The sequence below is a fragment of the Echeneis naucrates genome, chromosome 24 (genome assembly GCF_900963305.1).
Source record: "Echeneis naucrates chromosome 24, fEcheNa1.1, whole genome shotgun sequence".
Taxonomy (NCBI): Eukaryota; Metazoa; Chordata; class Actinopteri; order Carangiformes; family Echeneidae; genus Echeneis; species Echeneis naucrates.
The window spans coordinates 4,699,494-4,724,228 of record NC_042534.1 but is presented as its reverse complement, the minus strand read 5'-3'; the positions used below and the strand labels follow the sequence as shown (position 1 = coordinate 4,724,228).

Below are 24,735 nucleotides of genomic sequence, written 5' to 3'. Positions count from 1 at the left end.
CTTTATTATTTCAATAAGGCTTTGGCAGCAATGTTTTTAAAAATACTGAAGTGATTACATACATTTACATATGTACATTTCCTCAAAGGCAACTTTCCCTACATGTAGTTCTTCAGGTTAAAACATCACTAACATATAAAAACTAGATCCTCCCTCTGGTATGCAGGTTTTTCTTTTGGGTGCATGCAGATACAACAGCACTGATTAATTGCAGGAGATGTTACCCAACTAAAACTAATTTTTTTTTTTAGTCAAGAAATAAAATTTAAGTGCCCCAGTCATTGAAATGATCCACTTAAAATACAAAACATTATATTGGTAATTATTTTAGAAAAAAAAAAAAAGGCAAACAGTGTTACCAGCAACCAGTAACAAATGTGAAAATAAGTGAGCAGGTTGTTAGTCTGCTATGCATAAACAATGGTTGTGTGGTGTGCAGATTCACCCAGCACCTTTTGAATCCAGTGTGACTGTAATGTAAACTTAGTAGAAAAATAAAAAGTATTCAAAAGACAAAACACTGTTTAGTTTCCTTCAACTGAGTGTCAGCCAGCAGCCGTTTTAGTGTGAGGGAGACTGTATGGATACATAAAATCACCTAAGTCTAATATTACTGATCAGTTTTACATCCTGGCTAATGAACTTATGAACACAGCTCCCTCTTGTGGTGAACAGCGGCTCAGTGTTTCCACTTCATAGAAAAGAGTAAACGTTACATTTCAAAGTGACGAAAAATGCTTTCGACATAACCCAGCACCCTCTGCCAGTCCGGCCCACCCGCCTTCAGCATCTCCTCCGCCGTCTGCCACACCGTGAACATGGAAAGATGAACGATGTACAGTAACCTTTAACTTTAAGTGGAAAAAGTGCCACAGTTTGTAAATTTAGTGAGTAGATACTGTGAAAAGTTGGAAGTATCTCACCAGTGTCGCTGTGATTCCCACACTCTCCCCTGTTTTAAAAGCAAGGTCCAAATTTTCTTTCTGTAAAAATACATAGTTGAAATCAGAAGCAGCTTTGGTAGCAAGTCACACACAATCACGTTTTAAGATTTGGAATCTTGTAAAAGAAGCAGAAGTTTTGTACAGTCATTGATTTGTCTTCACTCTGTACTGTTCTGGTCTTTGGACCTTCATCAGGTGAAATTAAAAATGGTCCTTGTAAATTAATTGAACCTCACCAACCTCATAAATCTGCAGATTGTGTGTTTCTGTTTGGGCAGTCACCAGCAGTCTTACCTTTAACTCTGGGTCTAGTTCGTCATAGGCGATGCGACTCGGTAAATATGTGTGATAAACAGCACAGAAGGCCAAACCATCTTCCCAGCTGCTACTGAAGTTGGTGATTTCAATATTCTGTTGTAAAAACACAGTTCATTTGTGAAAAGAGTGTATATGTTCTCCCACGTGAAATCTAGAAGGATTTTAGAGGCTTGTTTTCAGGAATGCTACGATGCCACTTGTCTAACCTTATAACCTTGTGTACGGCTTTGGCACCAGCGCAGCAAAGAGTTCCTTCTGGAGCCGCCATGACGCCGCAGCAGAGCACTGAAACCATCCTGAGGTCTGTGAGGACAAGAAAACCATGAATGGTGTTTTGAAAATAACTAAAGAGTCTGAGAAGCTAATAAAAATGACCACAAGATGGAAAAAGAGGCTGAAACAGGATCAGACAAGTTAGTTTAGACGTTTGACATCAAATAAAGGGACCAGAAGGGACTCACTTGATGGAGTCCAAGCTTTGGTCCTCGTCTTGTTTTCCTGTAAACGCAGCCACAGTCCTAAGTTGTGCACTTAATCAGGCATTAGAAAAACACTTTTAGTACATTGGTAGGTTTTACACTCAACCTGTATAAAAACTGGACCAACTGTCCTGTCGTTGTAAAATGCGGTCCATCCTTCTCCCTTTCGTTGGCGCCTCTTTCTGGAAAGAAGTCATTTGGGAATGACATACAACACATGGAGGTGACATGTAATCCTGTTAATGTATTCAACATGTCATACCTTGCAGAGTGGCAATGTTGTGCTTGTGTTCATTATGGCTCCACTTTGGCACGGGTCAGTTGGGAGGGGGAGACGAGATAAACTCCTGAAAGACAAAAATGTGCACCTTTAGTAAGATTCATTGTAATTCATCGCAGATCAGCCTTCTCTGAGACTCACCAAGATCTTTCAGACAGCATGGTGATCTTCCGTGGATCTTTCTGTCCTCGTCCTCCATCTTTCTTTTTCTCCAGAGCAGCTAAACTACGAAGGTACCCCTCCGCTACCCCCTTTCCAGTCAGCTGTGTGCTCTCTGATCCATTTTCCTCCTCAGGATCTTGACCTGTTCTTTCACCTTCCGCACATCTATGTGCTTCGTTCTCCTTTCCTAAATTTTTTGCATCATTCTCTGATTCAGCTTCCTCAGTTACTTTGGACATTCCCCCTCCCTCTCCCCCCTTAGGTTCTTCTCTCTCTGTCTGCTTATCACCATCTGTTATGTCTTTCACCCTGCATGTATTCTTCAGAGCGTCCAGCTCAGATCGCTCCTGCTGCTGCAGCAGGCTGAGTTCAGTTAGTTTGCTGCAGACGTGTCTGTGCTCGGCTCTCAGACTCTCCAGCTCTCTGTCTCTCTCCTGCTGACTGCTGAGCGCCTGGGCAAGCTGCTCCTCCACGGCCCTGTGGTTCGCCTGGAGTAAACCCAGCGCCTGCTCCGACTCCACCCGCAGTCGGTCGGCTACAGACACGGCGACCTGCAGGTCGCACTGGAACTGTCGCCACTCCAGCCTCTCTGTCTGTGGAGGGGGAACGAAAAGAAATTATTTCAGAGATGATTATTCTCAAATAGGCTCAGTGGACAATACTGATGCATCTGGCCTCTAAAGCTATAAATAAGTTATAAATTCAACAGGCTAAGGCACAAGTATGTAATCAATACTTTTTCAGCCAAACTGGGTTTCTTTGAATGAATATGCTGCAGTGAGGTCACATTACATTATAAATAGTCAGACCATAACTGCAAACAAAATGAATTTTCAAATAAACTATTCGGAAGTGTCAACATCACACCCTCAGTGTCTCCTTCAGTGTGTCCACCTCTTCAACCAGCTCGTCTCTCTCTGTTATCAGGCGCCTGAGCAGCTCTGACAGAAAACAAACGAGCCCAGTATGAGTGAGTGTAACGTTACACACCTTTAACCAGAATATCAACAACCAATTACAGAGGAACAACATCACTCGATTTTACAACAGGATGATATTTTAACAACATACTTATCGTGTGTGACATTCCTTATTCCTGTTTTTCAGGTTATACAACAAACAGTTCATTAAACTTTAGCATCCAAGGCCCTTTAAAAAGGCTCATGCTTTACAGTCAGCACTGTGTCATCTATTGGAATGAAACGATTGACGCCTTAAGGTGAACACCTCAGCAGCACCTGATGTGAAGTGACAGTAACCAAAAACACATTTTTAGGAGCAGGAAACAAAAGTTGCTGCTTTTTGTCTGAGTTTTCCTTGAAACTGCCTTTTATGGAAAAAGTGAAGAGAGAGGGCCTACCTACTGCTCCCGTCGTAACATCAGTGTCGGGGGTCAGACCTACTGAGGCCCGGTAGTGCTCCATCAGACTGAATAAAACCAGAGCCATCTCCTCCCCAATCCCCTCCGCTGCAGGCTGCGGCTCCAGACCGCTGTCCCTCTCCTGCCAGCTCTGCTCTGAGGGAGATCCTCTGGAGGGAGTCAGAGACGCTGATCTGCCCGGACTGAGCACTGCCTTCCCGCATCTCCCTGCTGCATTGCTCATGCTCGTCTCTGATGGGGTGATGCCGTCTACGCTTATCACGGCCCATTCTGTGGGAGCAGGCGGATTCTGCGTCCAGTCTGCCACTGGAGTGGCGGTGGCGGGGGTGGTGCTGTCAGTCGGTGACGGTGTCTGTGCCTTATTAGAGGAAGCTCCAGAGGATAAGGCCATGGCAGTCAGCTCTGCCTCTGTGGGTGTGGTAGGAGGCGTGTGGAAGAAATCTAAAGGAGAGCCTGAAAAGGGGAAAAACGTAAAATCAAACAGCAGCAGAGAAATGAGTAGCGATGAAAAACAAAACTATCACGGTTCTGAGCTTTAAAAGCAACGTTAGATGAAAATCGTGCTGAATGCGAAGCCCCCCCCCCCCTCTGCAGTTGGAACCACTCTGCCTGCTCCCTTATTTACTATCCTGGACTGACTGATGCAGCAAAAAGCCTCTCCTGCCAGTGTCTTCCTTGGTATCAGCCCCCCCTCCCGCAGCTCTAGGGTGGCAAGATCCAGGAAGGGAGGCAATTTCACCCTGATCTAATATCAGCTGCCCACACTGCTCCCACCGGACGATTACGTCCATCAGTTTTAAACATGCAGCCAGAAATTGAGAGTAATGCTGCTGCATTATTATCGCTCTGACATGGTCTCTAGTTCCCTGCGTGATACTGAAAGGACCCGGTCTATGGTCTGCTCTGATGGACTCACGCAGACTTGGACAGGCTACAGGGGATCTCCACCTGTTTCGGCTCAGACCTTTTCATGCTTTGCCTCCTCGTCCTTGTGTTGTACTGCAGGATTCTGCAGACTCATCATTTCCCCAGCAGCGGCATTATGAAGTCTGCTCAGCTACAGCAGGGGAGCTATTCTCATCCTCCAGCTTGAGCCAACTTTCCCGCATACTGACAGCCAAGGGATGAAACAAGCAGCAGCATTTTAAACAGCTGTAGGTGAGAATAAACCCAGAGCAAGAGGCAGACTGATTGTCTGCAGTTAGAAAACAAGACACATGACGCTGCACAGCACAACTTTGCATATTAAACAAATAACAGCTGGTCTCTTTTCGTGTGGACAAACTGGGTAAACCTAAAGAGGTCCACTTTAGCCTCATCAGATCATCAGATAAACATTTAGCATGTCTTATATAAAGCAGTATTTCCCCGAGGAGGATGCACAGCTTTCTGCTGACATGCCCGATATTAGTGTGCTTTGAATAACCTAAATCATGAGATTAATGCCACCATTGTATTGGAGTTGGTGAAATGAACATCACCGCTGTTCCTGCTGATGCCTTTTTTAGAGTTTGAATAAAAACTTCAGAGGGTTTATCTTTTGATCACTCACAAGCCTGTTCATTGTCACTTGGAATTACACATAATGAGGCGTGTCTGTCTGTTCTGCCTCTCAATGAGGAACAGAGTCCAAAGTAGTTGAGTAATGATTTTAGGAAACCAAGCCTAAATTAGAGAAGAGGAAACTAGAAACATACAGCAACCCAAAAATAATATTGTCAATTATCAATCTACTTTAATCACCAATTCAAAGCAAAAAACAGAAAAATGGATGTGTGTGTATTTGTGCTGCTGTGATACCTGTCAGGCCGTGTCCATCTTTGCCGGTATGGTTACCCATGGTCCAGCAGGGGTGGGCGTCAGGACAGGCTATCCCAGTGTCCTTCACTGTGCCCTCTGTTACGTACAGACCAACAGACCACTGGTGCCTGGGGGGGGGGGGGGGGGTCAACATAAACCTTCCATGAGTACAACTTTCCCTCAGCAGAATAAAAGAAGTGCAACTAGTCAAGAAAGAATCCTCAGCTCTTTGCTGTGGGAACCTTCAGTGAAAAAAACAGCAGGAATTATATCTGCTCTTATATCACAGTTGTCTGTTCTCACATGTGATGTCTTCAAAAAAAATAGCAAAATCCTTTCCAAAAAAAAAAAGAAGAAGAAGAAGAAGAAGAAAAGGTGCAGACACCTTCTGCAGTGCTGTGCTGTGATTGTTGCAACACTGCAAACGAATAATAAACCAAACTCCGTTAAATAATCTCGTGATTTAAGGTCGACATTGCCATAACTAAGACGTACATATCAAATCTTATAAAGAAGCCTAGTGAGACTTTGGTCATGTCTCCAAACACATGATTTCCTGTGGTGGGCTCAAATTTCACAGTAAACAGATCTCTACCGGAGAGTCACGGCACTGACTGCAGATTTTTTCTGGAAAATTAATAATATCAATATTTAATATTAAAGGATCTATTCTAGACTAATATCTATAATATCAATGCCGGATCACACGGGAATTCTAATTACAATGTAAGACGTTTTGAAAACGTGATTTGCTGATTGCTGCCCTTTTTAATTGGGACGGGCAACTTTAAATTACCCGTTTGGTGAATGGAGTTTGGCGTGTCGTTATTTCCCCAAGCATCGTTTTTTTTTTTTTTGTTTATTCGAACAGCAGCGGATGTCGTTTTAAAAGGACCAGCTCGGTTCGGGACATTCATTTCTTCTATCTGCGCACATCTTTCCTCCACTTTCATTCATCCTACCTGCTCCCAGTCCGGGTTCAAGCTGAGGCGGATCCCTGGTCTCCCTAATTCACAGGAGGACGCGGTTTAAATGACAGACCATCATCTCTCTGCTGTGACACATTCTGTGTGGGGCAGCCGCCATCTACAAGTCCGATCCGGAATAAAAAGACCGCTTCTCCTTTAAATCCGATGCGACAAAAAGCGAAGGACGCACAAACTAGTTGGTGGCGCAGTTGTCTCACAGACACGATTTTGGGCTGTTTTCTGTTTTTTTTTTTTTTTATATAAATATATTTAGACCAACACCTTGAAATGTTCCCACACAGAGAGGTGTGAGGAAATGTTGACGCTGTGACAGGGAGCGGAGGAAAACTAGTTCCTCCAGCCGGAGGGTAATTATCTGTAGTTAAATTCAGGTGTGAGTGAGGATGTTTTAGAAATGAGTCTATCTGTCACATAACATCCGTCACAGGGAGACACAGCCAAAGATTTAAGACTGTACGAGGGAAACGGAAAAAAAAAGGTGTAAAACTGATAAATGAATAAAAGAGAAAAATAAGAGCTGGAACTTGAATCCTTTTAGTTTGACAAGAGAAAGGTGGAAATGATTATTTACTTACAGGAAGGCAGCAATTAGACAAAAATATCACATTAAATCATCCATTTGGCCAAAGTGGCAGTAATTGAATTATTTTATATTCTTCTGAAATCATCATATTTTGATATTTCAGTGTAGATTTGAGTTTAAAACTGAGCAGTATTAAGTGGCACTAACGTCCAAAGTGCAGCTCTGTGCTGTGTAAATGCATTTGCGTTACTTTCCACCACTGGAGGTTGGATGTGTTTCAGCTGACACACACGACTAATACATTCAGTGGAGAGTGTGTATTATTGTTGTAGTGCAGTTTAATATAGATTAGTATGTTTTTAGTGGGCGGCACGGTGGGATGGTGGTTAGTGCCTCACAGCATTGTTACAGGGTCAGTTGTGTGCATTTTTTTAATATATATATATAGTCTTTACAGGAGTGATACTTGTGTTTGCTTTCTATTCTGTACACAGTCCAATCAGGAGTGGGGATCGAACCCACAACAACAGAGATCCATCAGATCTGAATGTTTTAACCATTCAGGTGATGCCATTGCCTCCAGGCAAGAAGGTTCTGTGTTCGATTCCCAGGCCTGGGGCTTATCTGGGACCTCTCCCTGTGTAGGTCCGTCCCTCAGTCCGAAGACACACAAACTGCCCGCAGACATGAATGTCTTCACCTGTCGCCATGCCAACGCCTCAGTCTGTATCAGGACCATGGACAGAGAAACGATATCTGGGGCCCCCTAATGCCCAAACTGGATACTGTCGAGGATACAACAACACAACAACACCCCAACAACAGCAGCAACACAACAACCTGAGTGCTACGACTTCTTAACCCTCCCCAGGCTTAATAAAGTCTCACTAAACTATGTTATTTTACAGATGTAGTTTGGAGAAAACTTTGCAGATGTTATGGTATATAAGACGTGTGGGAAGAAACATGCTGAGATTGATTGCTCAGAAAAAGATTTTCCAGCGATGTGTATAGTCACTTGAGAAATCGTGTGGGTGAACAGCATAAATCACCCAGAAGCTGAAAAGCACCTGCACCTGGAAACCTTGGTCTGTTAACCCGGGACCAGAGCCATGGTGGGAACCGACTGCTAATATTTCTTATTTAATGTGTCTTTGGAGCTCTGGTTTTATGACTTACACTTCTAGAAGATGGGTGAAAATAAAAGACTACAATATCCCTGAATCTGTTATTTTAACACCTCTGGACAGATCAGTCTACCTACAATGAGCCATCATGAAGCTCGGATGATTTAAAGTGCCTTTCCCAGGGTCATGGATCGAATGATCGAATAATAAGGAAAATAAAACACATTGACGGGGTAAAGGGAATAAAATTATCCTATTTTGCACAGCCCTGTGCTTATATACTGGATGTAGCTCTGAACCATACCTCCATTTGGTGCACTAATATACTACAAACTAGGTAATAAAAAGCCAACTTGTATATTTATTTTCTTTTTACATTTAAACTTTTTCCATGTTTTCTTTTTCATTGTGTCAGCCCCACACAGTTGTGTTTAAAGCATGCATTTCCAGTTTCAATCATTACATCATCATCATCGAACCTTCATGTATTTTCATTTATCATCTCATTTTTTTAGTTGCCTTCACAGCAGCCATACAAAGGAGCGCAGTGAGTTTACCCTGTTAAAGTTTGTATTTACAGGTGAAGTGTTGTGTTGTTCCTGTTAGAAGACATCAGTTGTGCTGCTGTGGGTGCAGGCTTTCTTAAAAAAAAAAAAAAAAAAAAAAAAATGGCGTCTGATATAGGCTGCCTTTATAAGCGGAGCTGTGCTTTCACTGACCACAACAACACCAGAGCTGTCTAAGTCCTCCTGAAGAATGAAGTCTGCGGCTGCATCCGGACCTGCGTCGGTCAGGACAACACACCCGAGCCGCCTGCATCATCATGGGGAACTACGGCGTTTATAGCGGACGAGGCGATGAAGATTTTCAGGGATTTCAGGGGACACGATCGCCTCTCACCAATTTATCTCCCGTTCACTATCGAGGAAGAAGTGACCTTCTCTGAGGAGGAAGATGTCAGCGCTGAAAAAGGTAAGGGAGGGAAGAGGCGATGTTGTTTATGAATACAAACCCAAACGCACCCAACATGAGGGCTGATGGAGGTTTGAATCTCCTGCCGCACCTGGCCGTGCAGAGCCAAAGTGTACATTTCAGAAGTTTTGCACAGCATGAGTGAGTCTCTCATCGACTGATTATTCACTTGTCGTGTCGGTAAACAGCAGTGAGGGGTGCTGTGGTGGATGTGTATGTGGATGTGGACGGAGAGGGGTGGAGGGGTGGGGGTGGGGGGGGGGGTCACTGTAAATGAGGTGACCCGCAGCTTCTTCTCTCTTAAGTTTGTTTTTTCTTTAAATGGCCACATAGTCCCATTGTGCTGCTCCCTCTAATCAGGGAGTGACTCAGCTGTATTGTACTCTATCTGTCATCCATCTTTTCATCTGTCACAGGTGTTACCATGGCTACTACAGACTCACTGCTGTCTTTTCTTTGAGAAGGACTCAGGTAAGAGGTGGGAGGGGTGGCCCTGCCAAACATAATGAGGGGATGTCACTACATGCTGCATTAATGGCTTTATTGGTAATGGGGATCTTAAGTGCTGACTCTCTGGCGCTGAGTTTTTGTATCAAATAGGTTCTGATCACATTGGTCGGAAAAGCACGAATAATAAATATGGTAATATTTCACATTAAATGTAATCCCGTTAGAAGTCGTAAGCTGATCAGTCAGTCAACCATCGTACTAAGAATGCTATTAAAAAAGGCATCGATGAGCCAACATTGCATTGGGTGATATGTTACTCTGTTATTATCAACACATGCACTCCGAGACAGTTTAACAGTATAAGAATGCATTTAGACATGTTGGATGAAGGTTTGTTTGAATTTAAAAAAATAAAAAGACAACAGGGCATTTTTCCAGACTGACAAAAGAGCTCTGCAGCTGTCTAACTCCACTATGTTCACCAGCAGTGTCACTGGATGCTGCGCTATATTGTCTCTCAGAGCATTTTAAATGTAAACAGCCAACAATGGAGGCTAAAACGTCTGACAAGAGAGGCCCGACTGAACTAAAACACAAAAAAAGCCCACAAAGTTCAAGGCCGAAAAACCAAATCAAAGGCCCGACAGATACGAAAAGCATCAGATTTGAGTATGATTGCGTTCATCACTGTGAGTGACACCTTTCATATTACATGCCGTCATCAGCTGAGAAGTCCAGCAGACGTAAAGACAGATAGTGTGGAGGAGGTGTTAGCTGTTGTGATGTGCAGACTGTAAAGGAGATGGTCGTTAATTAGTTCAACTCTGCACGACTCCTCCGCTCAGCAGAGGTCAGAGCGCAGAGAACCATCCAAGGAAAAAGCGCAGTGGGGGTTTGCTGCCTTTCTTTTGGCATTTTTGGCCATCATAGATGATCAAAAACTGGCTAGCCTCAGCACAAACCTCAAATACTAGCACTATTCCTGCGATGCTTTTGAAGTCAAGGTCCAAGACAAAAATCATTAAAGACTATCCTTACATTTTTATTTGGACTTTCTCCCCAAACTTTTTTGTTATGTTTGTTGTTATTACCTCAGATACAGTAGGTTTAGCTTTTTCAGCCCAATCCTACTCTAAATCTCTAAATCAAGTTTGACAACATCGATCATATATGTGTCAGTCACATTCTGAAAAAGTCTTTTTACGCATTACAAATGAGCTGACAGTACAGTTTCAGTCCAACCATGTATCAGAGATTATCTGCGAGTTAATCGTGTGTAGGGTCCTACTGTGATTTTACAGGCTTTGTCAGCACAAAGACTCCCGGTGAAATGAGCATAGATATGGGAACATCTTTACTTGTTTGATGTGCATAACCTAAAGAATTGTTGCAAGTTTTTTTTTTTTTTTTTTTTTTTTCTTTGTCAGCCATCCACAAAAGCTGCTCTTGATCATACCTTAGTCATCAATTTCTCAAGGTTGGACCACAATGTTAATGAGTGTGGAGACTGAAAGGTTTTAAGGAATGGGCACACCAAGTAGCAGAAACAGAGATGGTTTGTACGATTTAGAAAAGTTATCTTTGCAAATGTTTTTCTATCGTTTTTTAATCTGGGATGAGATTTTAGCACAAATGTGTGCAACTTTGATACAGCCAGCTCAGTGCTACACCACTAGGTGGAACTGTTTACTTTGATAACGCACCCATCTGTGCCGTTCTCGCATACAGATGGAGGATATATATAAAAGGAAAGTCCTGAATTTGAGTCAGGCAACATAATGAATGCAGATCCTTCCACACAGGCGCACTAATTCATTGTATAACAAAGCCATTAACATGTAATCATGCTCTGTGGCCGGTACGAAAAACGCTTACCAGACCCAGTTAATTGTGATTCTGTGTTAAAGAACAGACTGACTGAAAAAAATGTGGAACAGATGACAGCAGCTTCGGTCACAAAGGTGGCATAACTGGAAACAGTGTTAAACAACATGTCATTCCTTTGACATGTATGGAAAAACAGAGGACCAACGAAGATGAATTTACATTGAGGTGGTGCAAAAACACATGGTGCTGCAAAACGGCCAGATTAATCACTTGTCACCTTATTTTTGGGAGGGTGAAGAAGAGTTCAGGTCTGCTGTTTGACCCTGACAGTGAGGGGATACAGCATCTCTGATACACGTTTCAATTGCATTTGGCAACGATGCCCAACTGTACATATTTGTGATGGCTTGTTTGTTCTTTCTGTCTCCGTGGGGGTAAACGGTAAAAGTTTAGCGTTGGTCTTTAAAACATTAATCACATTAGGTGCCATCTTGGGCTTCTGTCTAAGTTTAACTAAACTTCACCATGGCATGGCAAACCCTTTTTCTTCTTGGTTTGACTTGAGGTTAGATGGTCTGCTCTTTATTTCAAAACTTCAAAACACATTAAACTGAAAACCTGACAATGTACCAATGAGTTCAGTGGAACACCAGGAGGCTTTAAGGGATTGATCTGCTGGTCAGGTATCATGGACAAAGGGTTAGACATAGACATAGGTCAGCTTTAAATACTAGTGCAAAGTTTGTACCTCTGGGAATTCCTTGTCCTCCCACAACTCAACAAGGATTTCTCACCCAGCATGACTGTTGGACGGTGGTTGAAAATGGGACATATAAATGACCCTACCATCACTTTTTCCACTCACCAGGGCATCTTGGTGTGATTGCTTCTGTAGAAAAAGTTTTAGATGTTTGTCTTTTTCTTTCCATGTTCTTACTGAAGCGGCCCTTCTTCTTTCTTCTGTCTGTATCAGCTATTGCAGATATGTCTCTTTCATCAAGATGAGAAACGCTCTCATGTCTCTTGAGTTGCACTTCCACTCCTTCAGAATACCAATGAGTCTCACGTTCGACCTGAAATCAATATGATCCTTTCCAAATTTGTATTTATTCTGCACTCAGATTGTCTTTCAGCCTCAGAAGATCTGCTGCACTGTAGGACAGAGAAGAGGCTGGTGAAAGATGGAGGATGTGAGGAGAATGTGAGGGTGGTCAAGCCCTGAGAAGTGTTCTGCATGTTGGTGGAATTCGTTGTTTTAGTTTGGATGAGCGTTTGTCCCAGACCATCATGAGACAGGAAATTCGATCAATCCTCATTTTGTAGTTTGCTCTGCTGCAGTTTATTTAGCTGAATTGTTAAGCATGCTTTTGTTGTCCAGCTTGTTTTAACTTTCTCAAAGAATTGAATTCCATCTAAATGCTGGCGCATTGTGTGACAAACGTGTCTGATCTTGGTGACATCATCAGGGTCCTGACATGACCAGGAAACAACTCCCTCCCTTTCGGTCAAAAGAAGTGATGTCATCATAACGGGAGCATGAGGTTGGCTGAGGCTTTATTGAGCTTGACGTTTTATTACCAAGCACACCAGACATATAACAACATGCACCAGTCAATATGAGGATGCAAAGAAGGAAAACAGAGCCAAAAAACATGGCAACACATTTGTGACTCATTATAAACCCCCGAGAGGAAAAAGGAGTGTAAGGCAAAGGCATTAAGAGTGAAATGCATTTTGAAACTCAGAAGGGAAGAGGGACAGCATGAGTGTGCATACTGATGGGGATTGGAGCGCGTGGAGCCACAGAGCTGCAGAATCCTGAATCCAGCAGATGGAGACTCCGTGTCCTTGTTTTGCGGTGATCTGCGTGAGCAACATGCAGCTCGCGCTGCTGCCTTGCACTGCTGCAGTGGAGGAGTAAATGCGGAGCTCAACACTGCTCCAGGTGATCCACAGCAGCCCAGCCCGGCAGACTGCTCCCTCCTCAGCCTTCCCTTTCCTCGTCCTCCTCCTCCTCCTCCTCCTCCACCACCACCTCCTCCTCTTCCCACTCCTTCTCCTCCTCCTCCTCCTCCTCTGTCAGTGCTCCGGTCCTCAGAGGGCTTTGAAAAAAATAACAAGAAAGGACCAGAAAAACAGAGGAGAAATCCTGCTTTCCCCCTCCATTCTCAGATGTGAAACACCTCTGCATGACTGTCCGCCGCTTCCCTGTCATCGTGTGAAGACACGCCGCATATGTGCTCCAATGTCTCCGGAACATAGACTCGCTGCAAGGTAAGAAGGCTCATTCAGGAAATCATTTGTAATCTTTGCAGTTTTTTTCCCCCCTTCTCAAGACATAGTCATCGTTTCGGCTTGTGTGCGTGTGTGAATTTAACAGGTAGATGAGAAGTTGCCACAGCAGAATAGGTAATTGGTATTCCTCACAATGGTTCCACATCAGAAAGAGAGACAGAGACTGATCTTTGTCAGATATACCAAAAATATCTGTCTTCAGGTTTCGACAAAAACCTCTTCTCTTCTTCAATCACAGCGATCTGTGCAAGTGTGTGTGTGTGTGTGTTCATATGTATGTGTGTGTAACAGAATCCAGCAGGGTGGGAGGGATTGCTCCTCAGCTAGGCTTCTCGATGGGCAACAAGGGGATTTTCATCCTGACAGTGTGGCTAACCAGATCTCCATCGATCATCTTAGGGACACGAATGTCGGATTTTAAATTCAGGCTTCAAATAAGTGATGGTCTTCTTCAATGGTAACAACAGTTGATCATTATGTAATCGTTTCTATCAATTCAGCTGGGCTGTTGAAGAAATCATCATTTCCTTTCAATTTCTGTGTGTGTCTTCATGCCTTATTTGCCATAGACAGAAGGAATTGAGGACAAAGAGGGTAAAGAACGGGGCAGATGAGGATAACAACAATGAATATACGGGGTTTGGGGGCCGAAGGGGGCTGGTGTAGGAGAACTTACTCCATTCACTCTCTGGCCAACAGCTGAACACTGCGCTCTCCCGCAGATCATTCAATCTTTCAGTCACATTTTAGCTCTGACACTGTGAAGACTGAACCTGTAAGTGACCTGAAGACAGTTCATCAATTTCACCTTACACACACACACACACACACACACTTTCCAATGCCATAAGAGATGGAGTCTAGCTGGTGCCGCAGCGATATCCAAATTCTGCATCCGGCTGTTTGACAGGGTGTCAGGGCTTTTCAGAAAAGAAACAAGACACATGTTTAACTGCTGATTATAAACAAACACAGAAAGAAAGAATATTTTGCTAAAGATGGATCCTGGTTTGACTTGATCATGTTTGCGTACATAGCAAATGGTATTTTATTTTTACATTGAGATGCAGCAGAGAACTGACACAGAGAAACTGTACATACAGTGCTTGCCTTTGCAATAAGCTCCATCTCCAACCCTGGTACACAGAGAGAGCTAAAGGCACGCCTATCTGCATGTACAGAATCACACTATAGCAGCTGTGTGGACTGATTCAGGCTGCTTTCATGTGAAGATAGGTGCCTGGATGAGGTGATCATTTGTCATGCGTGGAGCCGGGATACAGAGGGAAATCTCAGCGGAGCAGTCTCCTCACAGCTCCCACTTGGCTTTTCACTGCTCTGATTCTTAAGCAGATACACCTGCATCCTGAAATTCCTCATCTGGCCAGTTCACTGTATAAAGCCCCAGTGCTCCTAACACAACCAAGAGCGGCAGGCGTCATCAGTAGCCTTGAGATTACACAGTGTTTATCATATACAACTATATGTTAACACTGATTAAGATGGATTACATACTGAAACGACACTTTAAAGGCCTGGGTGCCAAACATATCCAATCTATCAAGATATAGAGACTTCAAAGGTCAGCACTAGATGATGGGATGAAAATCTATCCATCACAGAGATGGGAGAGAAGTGATATTGTTTGAATAAGGATATGATGGTGCCCAATGTCATGTGGTTGCTCCTTCAGGACGTTCATACCACTACAGTTGACCCCCTACACGAAAAGAGACAGGGTTCAAACGCTGCGTCCTCTCTCATCCCCACACAGCTGCCCAATCACTGCGTGAAGTAGGTCTGCTGTATCGTCAGTTTCAGACAGAACACTGGTTCTGGTGATATGTCCTAATCTTGCTGAAGCCACAGAAGCTGAAGGAATAGTCTGACATTTGGTGAAATGCTCCTTTTTTCTTGGATACAGCCGCAGTCAGCAGTCAGTTAGCGTAGCACACAGACTGGAACCACAGTGTAAAAACAAGTTGCCATTTTACGGGGTGGGGGGGTGGTGGGGGGTTTATGTGCTAGACAATTTCTTGGCCAAGACTACTAACCTCCTGTAGTCTCTGCTGGTTGCCTAGCAACACTTTTTTTTTCTTGGTAGAAATTAAATAAACCAAATATAATGTGTTAATTAGTGAGTGTCAAATGTTCTGATAAATGGATTTCGTTAGCATTGGACCGAGCCAAGCTGGCAGTTTCCCCACTTTCTGGTCTTTATGCATTAGACATTAGATCAATCTTCAATATTCAACTATTCCTTTATGAAAGCAAGTAAACACTTTGAGCTCATCAAATTTTAAAGTTAAAAGGTTTTTTTTTATTATTATTATTGATAAATGTGCCAAATCAAATTTAATGAACTTCTGCCAGTTGTAGTGCAAGATATCCTGTTTTTTGAGGACAGTAGAACAAGAGAGGAAAATGAGCGAAAACATCGAGGTTCATCCTGTGCAGGCTTTCTATAGCTACAGGGAATTTTAAGGAAACCTAGCAAATTAATTTTTTTTTTGACACTCTGTTCCGTCTTATAGAGCGATCATGGGGTCAAGTTCTAGTTTGGATGATAAAGACCGTCATACGAGTTGATGTTGCTGCCTGTAGGTCCATGCTGCTTTTGACAGTGACAGGAGAGTTGATTTGATGGCGTTTCATTTTCTGCAGGTTCTGTATGTCCCAGCTACGGAATGGGCAAATCAGTCATTCGACACAGTGTATAAAATGACTAATTTATTTATCTGTCCTCTTAGTTTGACTCACAGAGTGTGTGTTTGTGTTTAGGATTAGAGCAGCAGTACATCTGGCTGTGGATGGCATCTTTTCTCTTTGTTTTGGTGCAGGCTTTTAGAGGTCAGGATTGAATGATCAATCAGCCATTAACTGATGAGCTGATTCACTGCCAGGTGCAGAGGAGGACAACATTTCTATTGTTGTTATTACCAGTCAATTCTGTTAAAAAAGGTAAATGAAGAGATAACAGATACTCATTTTAATTCACCTTTTCCTTTATGATCTTACTCATGACATTTAGCCAACATTTCCATGTCACCCATTAGGTTTGGATGTCTGATCTCCATTTGTACATAGCAACGAGTCTGCAAAGCACAACAAATAAAATAATGAATTATATAATTAATTGAAATAATTAAAATAATTAATTATTTTATTCTGCGACCGAGCTGCACAAAATTACACTTTCCTCCTCCTGGGCCTTTACATTACTCCAATACTTAAAGATACTTAAAAAAAATACTTAAAATCAGTTTTTCTTCTACAACAGTGAGAATTTTGGTTGTTTCAGACAGCCACCACCACAGGGAAAGACATGGGATCCAGCGATTAACTCCAGCTTTAATGAGGATTGAGGTTTTTCTTTAGTGGCTTTCCTATTGAAATCTGAAACTGTTACAACTTGACATCTTTTCTCTTTCTTGTCGCCACCGTGCTACTTGCTAGTGACACCTTGGTATTTCCTTCCACTTCATGCTGCAGAAGGTAAAAACTGACAGATATTTTATTCAGCACTTTTGTTGAATACAATGCTGGCTCATTGCTTTTGCAAAACAAACACTGTGTGCTGTCAGCCCCAGTTTTAAATAAAATTCTTTATTTTATTTGTCCTAGCAGCTGATATTACATCACTTTGCAGTTTATTACGAACACCTAGCTAAAAATAATCAGTCAGATCCAAGAAAAGGTGACGAGCTGATGATTTGAATGATAATTCTGGCAGCTATAATTGCAATTTGTGGTGCTTTGGAATAATTTTGCCTCATTGCCAACACCTGCCAACATAACATAACTACATCCAACCTGATCCTACAACTGAATCAACACATCTCTAAAACCGTTTCAACAAGAACATTCACGAAGGATTGAATGAAGACTGTTGTATCGGACTGCATCACTTATAATTTTGCGTTCCTAATAAACTGCCCACTGAGATGTAAAATTATAGTTCCGCATTGATTTAAAATGTATAAAGGTATTCATATTTTTCAGTAATATTAACAGGAACTAACTCAACATAGATTCAAAAATGTTTATGTTTGTGTCTGTTCATATAACATTTGATCTATCACGTTGACTGTGCAAACCTGTATATTTTCTTTGCATAGTCTGCAGTCTGCATATAAAATAGGGATCTTCTTTCCCTCATTGAAAATTTACAGATCTGGAAATTACTATCTGTAGTTGAGGGTAGGCGCTGCAACTAATGATTATTTTTACCCATTTTCACTTTTCAGTTAATTACCAGATAATTTCCTCAATTCTTCACTAATCATTGGGTTGATAAAATGTGAGTATATTCGTAAAAAATGTAAATAGCTTTTTTTGACTTTATTAACATTGATATAAAAGATGAGTGCCACAAATCCTCACATCAGAGGAACCCAGGATATTGTGGCATTATGTTTCATGTGTTGTATTCTTATCCACTGTATATCTTCATTCCTCTACTGCTACAGCGAATGTAGAGCTTCTATAAGGGTGATTAAAGTTTGATTTCAGCTCTGTTATCTTAACGTTTCCTGGGCACCTCAGCCCTGTAGCTAAATGAAGAGAAGCTGGACGGAAATAACCAGAATCTTACTTCCCAGTTCTAATCCCTCCAAATAGTGCCGAGTACAATACCATGTAAGGTAGAGAGAGAAGCTGCGTGGGTGTACGAGTGAGAAGAAGAGTGAATATGAGTTTGAATATAGAGAGCGCTGACAGGAGTGAGCTCGATATTGGCAACAGAGAGAACTACTGATACAGTTTTTCTTTTTTTGCACTGAGAACTGGAAACACGTACTACTCCACTGGCCACTTTTTATCCAAGCAGATAAATATGAATGAGAAACATTTCAGCAGATATATTTGGCTTGGTGAGTTGGTCTGTGTAATGATATATAAAAAACGTAGATCGAGTGCACATCAAAGCCCTGAACCCTTCACTGTTGGCGGAGCTGTGTGAATGCACACAACATGTTTGTGTTTTGGTTATTTGCTTGACAAAGCTATTGCAATTGTTGCATCAATGAAAACTTGGGATGTTGGAAATTTCACTATGGCTCTCCTTTTCCTAAAGATGTGTACTGATATGATGATGTCATAACCCAGAGTAGCGATAGCACGAATGATTGGTCCCACTTAACGAATGTCAGTGTTGTCGGCAGATCTGTGGCTCAACCTTGAATTTCTCTCTGCGCTGTTAATTTCCTTGCAAATGCAAGCTCTCTCCTCGTCACAATTTTTTTTCAAACAATCTCAGTTAAAGGTCTCCTGCACAGCCCCACAGCCTGTAGCACGTGACCCACAGTTACAGACCCACTCATAAGATCTTGGCTCGTTGAGATTTTGCAACAGCATCAACTGAATGTTTCTTAAATGCTAAGATTAGGATTTGATATCTCTTTTCGATGTCAACTGTCAGTAACTAAAGAAAAATCAGAGGTGAACTCACAAATGTGATGTGACTGCAGGAAAATCAATGTCGAGCAAGGATGAGTCTGCATTAGCGGTTATGAAAATCATACAATCAGCATTGATCAGCCTGGGGAGAGACTCTCTAACCATAACCCTTGGTGTTTATTGACTTTGAGCATGAGGAAACCCCTCATCCAGGTGTGTGTGCGTGTGCGTGTGTGTGTTTTCTCCATAAAAAAAGCTGTTGCAATTAATAATGTAATCACCCGCCTGGTGTGTGGTGTGGCTTGGCTTCCCTAATGAGAACCGGATTCATCCTCAGTGTCTCACAGTACACTGAGCGGGATGTGCTGCTCTCCAGCCTGTTTCCATGGAGATATGCAGGAACTGTAGTGCCCCCCCCCACACCCCACAAACACAAACCCACCCACCCACTTCTTCTGTACATTCCTCTGAACAGTGCTGCTTCGTAAGAGGGATCTGCGCCAGTGTGTGTGTGGAATATAATGGTGTTTAAGCAGACACATATATGTATGGTGCCATTGACGGATGTGCTTATGATATTGTGGTAGTATTGAGCTGTAAAGCAGTGAATGTGCTACTGTGTGTGTGTCTACAGCTCAGTGTTGCTAGTAATGTGATTGTACAGTGTTTTCGATGTGTGTTGGATTCGCTTCCTCCCGTGGCAGTAGTAACTGCTAATCGAGAAGCTTTGCTGTAGCGAATGTGCAAGTGTGTATGTGTTGGTGTATCTCCCAGGGGGGCTATGAAGGCTGAATTATCAACTGTGTGATACTCTGAGTGGCCGTTGACAGTGTGTGTGTGTGCGCGCTCATGCAGTGTATGCGAGATAGTGACTGACAGAGCGAGTGCAAAAAGGAGAGCGAGGCCAAAAGAGGTTAGGCAGAGAGACACAAAGAGCACCAGGTGAGAAGACATGACGATCAAATAAATGCAGGAGACAATCATTAAATGTAAATTGTGAACAATGTAATCTCACTGACAAAATCCTGCTGTATTCTCCAGCTGCATGTGTGCCGTTTTATGTGTAGTTAGTGCCTGTGTCCCCTCAGGCCAGAGGCAGACTCTTATGGTTCTTGCTGACAAGGTGACAAGTGATTCCTAGCCAGACAAAGGGGCCACCATGGGGACAGATCGTGTCGAAAATAGCAGCGAAAAGAATCTTTCCATCTTGGCAAACTAATGCAGTGCAGGCCTGGACAGAAAGTCCCTGCTGTATGGAGGCCAGGGCAATCCCTGTAGTGAAGGGATATTTAATCCTGAATCCCTTCCTTGTCAATATGCAGCTTGTCTCTGTTTAAGGAGTAGAGCCACCCTTTGCTTTAATCAAACAGATAGTTTTTGGTTTTGTCAAGGGTATGGTAATTAAGCTTTAAAACTACATAAATCAGTTTTTGGTCACCTGCAGTCAGTAGAATAAGATAGAAACAGGTGAGTCAAAGCCATGGGTTAAAATTTCATATGTAGCTGGACCTCATCATCGGGTATATGCACACTGCACCTTTTATCCATTTGGCTCTTTCTGTAATATCTGTGTTCTCATACGAAGCATTTTAATAAATCTGCATTTCCAGTGAAGCAATTCTCAGTTACATGTTTCTCATGACAGCATATTATTGTTGTCAGACAATGGGGTATGAATTAGTGAGTCACTTCCAAGCTGCTGCTCTGCACTGCTGATATTCAGATTTTATAACTGTGCCCTGTCATTTCATAACTGTCACCTGCAAGAATCACCAAACCCACGAGCTAAAAACAAAGGCTGCACTCTGACTATTCCTCAGAGAGGAAGTAAGAAGCTCATTCATGTAAGTGCTCACAGGGTTTTAATGGTGACTTTCTTCTACAGACACCTGCAATCGCTCAGTTTGCACCAAATCACTTTTGAAACAACAACCAATTTGGAAACTCCAACATTTGGCCAATTAACCAATACAGTAAGCTTTTCACTTCGCCATCCATCACCAAGCTCTGGTGTATCTTCATCACAGTTGGTCAGCTGGTCATCACCAACATTTGCATCTAGAGGGCTGGTCCAGCTGTTATCATCATTATGCTTTTATGGAAAACATGTCAGTTGGACAGCAACTCGTGATTATTTCAATTCCTAATCTACTACAAATAATCTGGTAAATGTTCCTCTCAAAAATAGTGAACTATATCAATCTGAAAACTTCATATGATGGAAGATGGAGCCAGAATTTTTTTGGTTCAAAAATTGATCAACCAACTAATTCATTGTTACAGGTCCACATGTTATTCTCACTCTGTTTGTACTGCTGTCGTAGTCAACAACTTCCTGACACCAAAACCTCCTAGAAAAAGAGAGTTTCGCCTTTTTAGAGCTGCTGGCTCCACCTAAAAACTAGTATGAACCTACTCAGTAATGTTGGAGTCCGACAGATCGCATGAAGCAGAGATGCATGACCTTAGTCTCTAAAATCGTGGTTACACAAACAACCCTAAATAAGAGTAGGTAATAGATGAGATGGCTGAATAAAACAAATATGTCCTCATTTTGGGCTCGGATTTTACAATTGAAATTCAGCCCACGGGGGAAAAAGAGATCAGAATCAGCTTTATCAACCTATGTAGTTTTAATCAGTATGCCATCATGCGTGAAATTGATTTGAGTCTGTGTGTTCTCTCTGACAGCATCTATAGTGAACATCTCCATAGCTGATAATAGGATATGCTGTGTGCCGGGCTGGACTGTGGAGAAAAGCAGGGTGGTAGCAGTCATTGCAGCCCATCGCACTCTGGGGAGCGCTTACAGGATCAGTGTTAGTCAAGGCAGGGGAGGGGAAAGGAGGGGAGTCAAGGCTGTGGGTGTGTGCGTGGATACTAAGGTTAACATTACCACATGGGCTTGAAGCGCCACCAATGCGATAGTACCTGCCGTGTGTTAATGGGCTAGCTCGCTCTGACTCACACAGGGTGGCGATGCCTGCCAGGTGGTACACGTCCACATGGGGAATTCAGAGTGCTAATACTAATGTGCTAATCTAGTGTTCAGTCAGGCAAGTGGGGGTTAGGCTGAGTGCTACGGACAGGATAAAACACCGTATGCAGGGAGACGGAGCGGTGCTCAGCTGCATCATGTTTTAAGCCTTTGCACACATGCTACAGAGACATGTCTGCAGGTGATCAGTAAAATAACTGACTGCAGAAAAGAAACAACTAGTCTGACACTCACTTCCATCTAAATAAGCATTTTCTTTTCCAAACTTTTCCACCTGAGAGATGCTTTTCTTTAAAGGTTGCTGTACTGCATTCAAAGCAAGAATGCTTAATTGTTTGTTTTTTGGTTTTGCCTTTTTTTGAGCACTGTCCAGCTTTGTTTGGATTCAAATTAGACCAATAACTGACTTTCCACAGTTGAGACACTCTTTCAACTTTCAGTTCACTCTGGGAAATCCCTAACCAGCATCTAATCAAAAGGCTCTGCCCATTTGGAAACAGCCAACATAACAGGTTTTAACTGGACTCCGGCAGGCCGCTGGCACGCAGCACCAGCTGCCTCGCCTGAGCAGCAAACCCTTGGCTCAAGAGCACATGAACATGGACGTGCAATATTAACAATGTTGGGCATTCCACACAATCGGGGATCTATCAAGCCCCTCACAGATGATCTTTGAGTCCATCTTTACAGTTTTGTTAGTTTTCAAACTTAGTTATCAAACATATTAATAATTTTAAGTCTAACAAGTCCATATTTCTCAATATATTCTCCCCACAAAAGTCACAAACTGCCCTCCCAATTTGTGTGCTATCAGATGACTGAAATGTGACTGGGGCATTTTAGCAGCTTCAACATTCAGTCATCATTTTAATTGCGTGGGATTAGATAGAAATGTTTGTAACCACAGAAATACGAGAAGCTCTGATGTTTCGTGGCGCATAGAAGCGAGGGCACTGACAACGCAGTCTGGCAGCCCGCTGCAGTGACAGTTCAATTCAAAACTAATTATGGGAAACTCGGAAGCTTGTGTTGGTGTCTGCATGAGGTGAAAAGTGTTGGCATACGGCTTCCAGTGCATGGGATCATGCTGGAGAATTAATCTTTATCAGTGACTGTTTTTTAAAATGTTAAATTGAGCAGCAGCAGACATGATCAACAAAATCGAGACTTGAAAAGCCATTCTTTTACCTTTTCTATAACAAGAGTCACTGAAAAAAGTTCTGCAAAGTAAAGCAGGCACTTTTCCTCGAAGAAGGAAAAGCTGCCACTAGATGGCCACTCTCTTGCTTTCTTTTTAACCTACTTTTTCTCACATAAATCCGAGGAAATGGTGTAGATTTTGTCACGGAGTGTATTTGTCTGTCTACAGGGCTTTTAGATTGACTAGTTAAGAGACTTGGCATGTGTGCTGTGTGTCATGCTGAGTGCTGAGAAGGAGAGAAAGATAAAAGCACGTACATCCTCTCTAAGCCATTATTCTTTCAGCCCATTAAAGCCAAAAATCAACATCAAAAATGTTTCAACAGTTTTTACATTTGGAAAAAGAGCACCAGAGTTGATTTATAGAAAAAGTATAAGGTATGAAAAAGTGGAAAAAATGCAACACTATTATTTATAAAGCTATTCATGAAGCCAAAGGTATCAAAAGAAACAAAAATCAAGATTTTCCACCATTTATCTATTTTATTTTTGTAGTGGCCACCAAAATGTGGCATGGCCAATTTAAGATAAACTTAATGCATTTTGCAAGTAACTTGAGGAAAATTCAATAGATTTCAGTTTTCAGTCTTGATGTAATTTTGTCCTTAGATGGGCAACATCAAATATTGACAAGAGATGTGAGATCAAAATAAGACTATGGCGTCAGTCAAATGACACCTGGAGGTTTGTTCAGTCTTAAAGAAGCTCTGAGTAATTTTAATAAAAACATAAAAATGTGGCGTATGTCAGGAGGATAAACACACTGATGTCAGAAACTCTCTCTCTACTGGTTTGTGGTCCACAATCAAGGTTCAGTTTCTATGGTAGCATTTTGTAAAAGGGAAATGAAAAGGCAAGAGCAGGTGATTCATAATAAAAACTTATCTCTATCTGTCTTACGAGCTGTTGTTGAATTGTGTTTGCAAACAGCCCCATGGAATTACATGGCATGCTTTTGCTGAAAATCACATTAACCAAATAGGTTGTGTCTTGTACTTGCTAAAATCATTTGGATGAATCGCTCAATGCCCGATAGTGTTTGGATTTGCCTCTGTACCCGTTATCCATTTAGGTTGTTATCCGTGCACAAGACCCACCGAAACAGCAGAGCTACCACCCAAGGCACTCCGCAACCAGGACAAAAGCTTGCTATTGTGCTGCAGATGGGCACAGTAAGAAATATTGCAATGTGAAATACCCAGTTTGTGCTTGTATAATCTCCCTCAGCAGCATCTTTATTAAAATATTCTGTCACTGCAGTGTGCTCTTGGTGTCTTAAGCAGAGACGGCTTCTGTTGAATGTCAGGCTTCTTTGGCAAATCACAGTATATGACCATAACCACACTTCTCATGTGCAGCAAAACAACAGCTGACAGAAACACCCCAGCAGGACATCAAAATCAAACAAAAAAGGGCAATAACATAAAAGAGGCCAAGCCAGTGCAAAATTTAAAGGGAATTGTAAATATAGGGGAGAGAATTAGAGCAAGTTATGAGTATTGAGATACAGGCAGCATATTTATCTGTCGGAAAATGAAATAAGTGAAAGTCTGTCAGTCAGCTGCAGCCGTGGACGGAATCTCTTAGTTTTGA

The 24,735-nt window shown here is 42.3% G+C and overlaps 2 protein-coding genes across 2 annotated transcripts in view; one reads left to right on the top strand and one right to left on the bottom strand.

Annotated features, from left to right (window-relative positions):
• Positions 1–122: 122 nt before the first annotated feature.
• Positions 123–5,473, bottom strand: LOC115038216 (cytospin-B-like). The gene is made up of 11 exons (XM_029497088.1): positions 5,365–5,473; positions 3,544–4,017; positions 3,051–3,124; positions 2,163–2,776; positions 2,004–2,088; positions 1,848–1,923; positions 1,724–1,760; positions 1,469–1,565; positions 1,239–1,355; positions 924–983; positions 123–802 (listed from the first exon to the last, which is right to left on the bottom strand). Exons 1-11 carry the CDS (start codon positions 5,402–5,404, stop codon positions 713–715), a joined length of 1,764 nt encoding a protein of 587 aa, XP_029352948.1. The 5' UTR covers positions 5,405–5,473; the 3' UTR covers positions 123–712.
• Positions 5,474–8,860: 3,387 nt separating this feature from the next.
• The window catches only part of LOC115038215 (disks large-associated protein 2-like), a 77,983-nt gene continuing 62,108 nt past the window's right edge, over positions 8,861–24,735 (top strand). Inside the window, exon 1 of the mRNA XM_029497087.1 lies at positions 8,861–8,975. Within this exon, the coding sequence (XP_029352947.1) occupies positions 8,861–8,975 (115 nt within the window). The remainder of the gene's footprint in view (positions 8,976–24,735) is intronic.

Coding starts and splice junctions, on each gene's coding strand:
- LOC115038216 (XM_029497088.1), bottom strand. CDS start 5,404: ATGGGTAACCATACCGGCAAAGATGGACACGGCCTGACAG. Junction 1,356..1,468: donor GCCGTACACAAGGTTATAAG/GTTAGACAAGTG, acceptor TTTTTACAACAG/AATATTGAAATCACCAACTT. Junction 803..923: donor TGGGAATCACAGCGACACTG/GTGAGATACTTC, acceptor ACGGTGTGGCAG/ACGGCGGAGGAGATGCTGAA.